This window comes from Centruroides sculpturatus, unplaced genomic scaffold (assembly GCF_000671375.1).
Source record: "Centruroides sculpturatus isolate CEXI.00-Female unplaced genomic scaffold, Cexi_2.0 scaffold533, whole genome shotgun sequence".
Taxonomy (NCBI): domain Eukaryota; kingdom Metazoa; phylum Arthropoda; class Arachnida; order Scorpiones; family Buthidae; genus Centruroides; species Centruroides sculpturatus.
Window position 1 is genome coordinate 511088 of NW_019384875.1, and position 6738 is coordinate 517825.

Consider the following 6738-nt stretch of genomic DNA (forward strand, 5'->3'; position numbering starts at 1 on the left):
GAAAAACTAGACCAGATGTGAAACGTGGAAAGGCTAGAGGCACTGATTCATTGTATACGAACTTTCTGTGCAAAACGTTAGTAATGTTATTTCAATTCAAATATTTTTCCTTAAAAGGTATTAGATAGATGACCGAAACGACTGTATTATTAAAGGAAAATATAATATACAGGGGGCAAGACACTACGACTTTGAGGTTAAGAGCATTGATTATATATTACATAAATTAAAAATATTATTGAAATATTGCAGCTAGGCATTGTGATGATGTCACAACAAATAATTGCTCATTTTAAGTTATATCTTCATTTTGACATTGCTATTTTTGCTTTGACTATGTCTTTATTTTATCAAATTATATAATTTTAGAAAGAAACGAATACATTTAAATTTATTTACCTCGTAACAATGCAAAACTTACATTAATTTTTGTTAAAGAGAAACAATTGAAACAATTGTAAATATTTCTTCAATATGTCTAGAATTCATTTAAGATATTTTAATTTACGAAAGAACAAACCTCTTCTGGTTGTAAGAGATGCCACTCGCTGTCCTCCAACCGTAGTCATTTGTATTGTATTATATGTCTTTTTTCTTCTCTGTAACAGCAGTAAGTAATATTGAATTTATATTAATATCCAGAGAAATATATTTTTAATGTTAAAAAGATTTGTTTGACAGTTTGTGCGTCTTCACCTCGAATTGGATTCTTTCAGTGTTTAAAGTTAAAATTCGATAATATTTTTAAAGAACGGTTAAATTGTCGACAAAATTCTTTGAAGATTTTCTGTTTCGATTGTTCCTTCACTGTTAATGACTGTGATTTGATTGAAGAATTCAAATATGAATTTTTATACGACGGTAAGGATATATCTATGATTGGTTTTACTTGTGCATTTGGTTTCATTTCATTGAACTTATTTTTTAATAAATTCTGCAGAAAATTGTGTATCTAGTCAAATATTTGGTATATTTTGCTGCAAGAAACAAAGCAAAGGATGTATCTGTTCCTGTTTTTCGTGCTTTAAAAGTCTTCCTTTATATCTAATGAAAAATGTTAGAAATTGTTTTTCGAGTTTCCTTTTTTCGTTAATTAATCCGTATTTATATTATTTTCCGTGCATCGGTTACCTTGGCATAATCATTTTTGCTTTATTATTATCAAAAGTTTTAGATCAGTTTATACATCGTTGTCACCAACGCAAGAAAATGGGGAAAACAATATGTATTAATTTTTCAAAAGAAATGAAGAAAAAGCTGAAAGCAAATAAATAAACATTATCTATCAATCAAAAGTGTACATTCTTAAGTATATGTTACACTTTTACTTTTACATATTCTGTCTCAGCTGGAGCATTGAGCGAACAGATTTTGGAAATTCTGTGTACATATTTCGTGAATTTTACAAAGGTTTATGTAAATAACAAGAAGCATTTCTTAATGATTAAAAGAATATATTTCTATAATAAAGTATTTTCATAATACAGTAGACCTCCATACAAAACGAATTCATATAATACGGATTCGTATATAACGGCGAAAAATTGCGATCGTATTCGTATAAACACGCTAAAAGAGACTCGTATAATACGGTAAAACGTCATCGTCGACTCGTATAGCGACAAGATTGGTCGAATCTAGACCAATAGCAAATATTGCACCAAACGTTGAGTTTAAATGAGCAACGGACCTACTAAAATCAACTTATTATTTAACGGTCATAAAAATTATATTTATATTAATAATGTCTCCAAAGTTCAGCGAATTTTTCGCAGAAAAATAATTTATCAGGAAACACGCGCCCGCCGTTCGATGCGCCGCAACGCGACGAAAACAAGTGTAAGCAATGGCGTCGTTGAACGGTGCACACTCGGTAAGTAATCCTACAATTTTTTAATTATAGCATAGTTTATATGGATTATTCCCAAAAAATTATACGTGTTTTGGAAAATCTAATTAGTGTAGAATCGATTAATTTTATGGAAGAAAACCTTTCAAACAGCCGTAGTCCATAAAGTGCATATGTGCCGGGCTGTGATTGGCTCAGGTATTTAATGACTCGTAAAACATGAATTTTATAAAACACGGAACGAATGTACGTGTTATAGGGATGGGTCTACTGTATAGTGAAAAGACTTTGTCAGATCGTGAAGGCGTATGTTACCGAAGGGTCGGCACCTCTTCGATGCCCTATCAAAATGATAACTCCGCGTCTCGGTTGACACGGTTGACAAGCCGCGCTAACTAGGTAACGGAAGTAGTCGCCTAAAGGGGCCATACACGTTAAGTTAATCTTTGAGGCTGCCTGACCTTGAGGAACTTCAGTATTTCCTATCGCCCACACACGAAGAAGAAAATCTTTCAGCAGAGGCATAGCTAGTGTGGGGAAAATAGAGCAGGTGCCCCGGGCGCCACTCGCAGAGGGGCGCTAAATGGTCTCCAAGACAAGATTTGTTCCTGGAGGGGGAGAGGATGCCAATACAGTGTCGTGCCCCGGGCGCCAGTTATGTTTGCTATGCCATTGTCTCAGTCAGTCAGTCGGCCATGGCATCTGATGACGACATACAGTACTGACTGTTCTTGGATGTTTATTGGCGACAAATTCTATTAAACCTCGCGGGAAAAAGTATGCAAAAAAGTCTATGGTGTAAATAGTAGTAGTAGTGGTTAAGGTAGCACTGATCACGAAATTATTATATAATTATTAATTTTTTGGGTTATATAAAATAAAAGTTAATAAGGTTATAGAAAATAATTCCTCCAAACGTTCACGAGACATTGTTCTAACTACTCAGCGGTCTCAAAACTGAACGACACGACGGCACACACGTTAAGGTCGGCCTGCACAGTGTGATACTGCAGGAAAATCAAATGGTTTTTCGATTCTACTCCGGTGGTCGGTATAGTTCGCCAAAACTGTTAAATTTTCCCCCACACACTATCAGGAATTACTCAAGGTCAGGCATGCATGGTTAATCCTTGAGGATTAACTTAACGAGTATGGCCGCCTTAACGGAACGATCGGGTTCGGGACGGAGGGAGAGACAACGCACCGGAAGTAACATACGCAGAGAAGAGTTAACGTAACAATCGTTTAATATGTAACAAAGGAGTAACTACAGGACATACAATTTCGAGTGGAATATCATAGATTTAAAGACATTGGTTGTGATTGATATACATTTTAGACGAAGTCTTGAGAGAGAGAGAGTTTACAATAAAAGCGCGTGGTGATAAATACTTGGTAAAATATGTGGTTGACAGATTGATAGATGACGACGCTACTGGGTGATTTTAATCCTAACAAGGCATTTAATAAGTCCGTTGACAATGAAGGTAATCCAAGACAGAATGTTCGATGTAATCCACCACTTAGACACTCAATAAGTTCGGTTTTCGCGGATGTGATGACTTTGGATTTTAGACGTAATGAAGATTTTAGCTAAAGGGCTGGGTGACGACTATCTCTTTACGAGGAACGGCGGAAACTCTCCTAACTTTGTTGTTCTGTTCTATATTGAACAGATAAAATCGAGATATTAGGTCGAGAAGTGATAAGAAAGCGTCGTTGTCAGGCCTGAAAACCTAAAAGATGTTTTTCTCCCGGGTGTAAAAGTTGACAGTTATTTAACGAGATTATAGTTGCGATGTGACGTTATAAATAAATAATGTAAACGTACTAAAAGTCAGGATTCGGATCCTAACACGCATATGTTATAGTGTTTGATATATGACTTTATTACATAATAATAAATATTACATAATAATAATAATAATAATAAAGTAAAATTTCTGTCCGGTCCAAGAACGTGTTACGCTTAAACGGAACTCGAGCTGCCATCTGCTTTACAGAAACTCAACTAATCGTAACAAATTAAATTTCTACGTCGGGAATGATAAATTTAATAAAGTAATACCTTTAATTTCAATTAGATTTGTCAGATATTCTCTTATGTTACGTGAAGGACCTATCCGAAAAGAATTTGACCCTAAATATATTATATATAAGGGTTTTTGACAGCTGCTGTCGCTATTTATCTATCAGAAAATTCATTAACTCGACTCTACGCTTCCTCATAAATGTTAGGAAACTTCTTAGGAATGCGGGAATAAGTTGTTTCGTTTATAACGAAATTAATTCAACGGTATCGTTAAAATGGGGAGGTATTTAATAACCTGAAAAAAGTGAAAATTATATACAGCAATGTACAATTTTACTATGTAACTTGGCAAATGAAAGGGATTCGACGATTAGTTTGGGATGAAAATGGGATTATTTTCAAAGTTTCCTTTATTGTCTTATTGTAATACGGACGTATCGATTGGAGTTTTGATAGCGATTGTCTGTAAGGTACAGATTGCATGCAATTAAGAGATTTCTCTTCATTGCATTAAATCTAGAAATTCTAAATTCCTCCCCTCTTCTTCTATACATTTACTCACTAGGATTTTCCATTTACAAATTGGGAGTTAAATTAATTAAACATTTCACTTTCTTTTTTTCTACGCGAGTGCTTTTCCCCCCGTGTTTTTCCAAAGTGCGAAATGTTTTGCATAAATTCTACATTACTTCTTTCCTTAAACAGCAAAATGTCTCCCTCCTTTCTACTTCCCGGGATGTTATATATAATAGGGGGAGCGTGAAACATAGCAAATCTTGGGTAAAAAAAATGACTCCCCAAGTCTTCTACATTCCTGGACCTCGAAGTGTCGAGAAATGCAAAAAAATCGGGTGGTTTCCTGTATATATGGATGTATTTGTGGGGGCACGACTTTCTTCCCCACTTTGAAGCTAAATAACTCGTGCGCCTTTGGCCGAAAATTTCTGAAATTTCGCAAAAAAGTTTGTGTATTAGGGTCATTAATGCTATTAAATTTTGGCGGTTAAAGGTGGACGGGTTGGGGAGATAGAGGGGATCGCGTGTCTTATCTCGAGTGGAGTCGAAATTAATACAGATTTTACTCGTTATTAGCATTTATAGTGTTATATAAAACTCGTCTCTACCCTCAAAATTAAGCTTTTTTTTGCCACTTAATAATTATAGAAAGTTTTCGATAAAATCTCTAACAGATGGGGCCACAGGCGATTCCAACTGTTGCCGGAAAAGTTATGCAACTCTACTGGATTTTCACCCGGAGAGAATTGTGATGAATTAAATATATCCTGGATAAAAACAAGCGTTAAATTTTTACCGGTGCGACGTAAATTTTAACTTTTTTCCCCTCCATAAAAAATTTAAGAATTTACTAAAAATTAATTACTTTGAAATCTTTGCAATTATTAAAAACGCGAGGTAATTAGAAAAATAATTAGAAATTTCTGGCATAAATTAAAAAGTCGTTAACAATAAAATTCCATCAGAATTGATCATAACCACTGAATCTTTCTGACAATAATAATAATGAAAATCTAATAAATATATTATGTAGAAGCAATTAAAATTAGCAATAACTTTGTGCTCACATTTAATTACAGATTTATAAACCTCTTAAAGGCATCTTAATTAAAGTAATATTGAAAATTATCAATTCTCCTCTTCCTCATACAAAGTATGAGGAAAAGAAAAACAATTCTTTTCCTTTGCATGAGGAAAACTGATCATTTCTTCGCTCTCCTCTTCCACTATGTATGAAGAAAAAGAATGGAGAAGGAGAAAGAGGAGGAGGAGGAGGAAGAAGAGGAGGAGGAGGAGAAAGAGGAAGATGAAGAGGAAGAGGAAGAGGTGGAAGAGGAAGAGAAGAAGGAGGAAGATGAGGAGGAGGAAGAGGAAGAGAAGAAGGAGGAGGATGAGGAGAAGGAAGATGAAGAGAAACAGGAAGAGGTGGAAGAGAAAGAGAAGAAGGAGGAGAAGGAGGAGAAAGAGGAAGATGAAGAGAAAGAGGAAGAGGTGGAAGAGGAAGAGAAGAAGGAGGAGGAGGAGGAGGAGGAAGAAAGCCATTATCAGGTTTCCTCATACAGTGTGTAAGGTAAGAGAAAAAGAAATCTCTAATTTTTTGAATAATAAACAAGTAATTGACTTTAAAATAATTAAAATCACAACAGTAACAGACCCAATATATAAATGATTAATCCAGCTGAAAATAAATATTATAAATGGATTCTGAGCAGTGTTATTAATATCTGAGACAATAAATTAATTAGTTATACCACTTTAATCTTTCAGAAGACAATAAATTTAAGTTTATACATGATATATAAAACATTTTCACAATATTATAAGTGAATTTCAGTTGTAAAATGTATTAAATTTGATTTTAAAAGGCTACAAATTTATATATTTTATTCACAGTCATTCACATTCAGACATTATAGTGAGTTTAAAGTGTATATAATGGCTTACATAATATAATAAATCTGTATCTATAATTTCATAGAAAACCTATAATAAAGAATTTATATAGTACAATGAGAAGACCACTGTTTTCAAGATAAATTCTACAATTATTGAAAGCATTAAGGTTAATATAAGCAGCTAAATCTACTTTCTAGTGATAAAAAGTTTACAAAAATCTAAAATAAACAATATTGTATCTTATATAAGTAAGAGAATAAGTTAAATTTTAATCCAAGAAAAAATTCTGGAGTGAAAGAACAGTTTAAAAGATAGAAAAAAAAATTGAATGCCATAAAAGAAACTCAATGCTGTTCAAAGAAATGAAAATAATTCAAGAAGTTTTAAAGTAGAAAAAGTCTATAGAGTGCAGGGAATAAAATGGAGAATCGAAAGATAAAATATC

General features: G+C 33.6%; 2 protein-coding genes across 3 annotated transcripts; both read left to right on the plus strand.

Moving 5' to 3' along the window:
- Nucleotides 1-443: 443 nt before the first annotated feature.
- On the plus strand, nucleotides 444-1295 carry LOC111630944. Of its 2 annotated transcripts, XM_023375107.1 has the most exons (4): nucleotides 444-610; nucleotides 682-861; nucleotides 941-1056; nucleotides 1169-1295. In XM_023375107.1, the coding sequence occupies exons 1-4, from the start codon at nucleotides 475-477 to the stop codon at nucleotides 1172-1174; spliced, it is 438 nt and encodes a 145-aa protein (XP_023230875.1). In that variant the 5' UTR covers nucleotides 444-474; the 3' UTR covers nucleotides 1175-1295. The 2 variants fall into 2 exon arrangements, with proteins under 2 accessions (XP_023230875.1, XP_023230874.1); XM_023375106.1 differs by having other exon boundaries at nucleotides 941-1295.
- Nucleotides 1296-5642: 4347 nt separating this feature from the next.
- Nucleotides 5643-5945, plus strand: LOC111630940 (glutamic acid-rich protein-like; the record flags this gene model as incomplete). The annotated part of the gene is made up of 1 exon (XM_023375102.1): nucleotides 5643-5945. A coding segment is annotated over exon 1 (303 nt), but the record flags the coding sequence as incomplete, so codon positions are not given.
- Nucleotides 5946-6738: the final 793 nt, after the last annotated feature.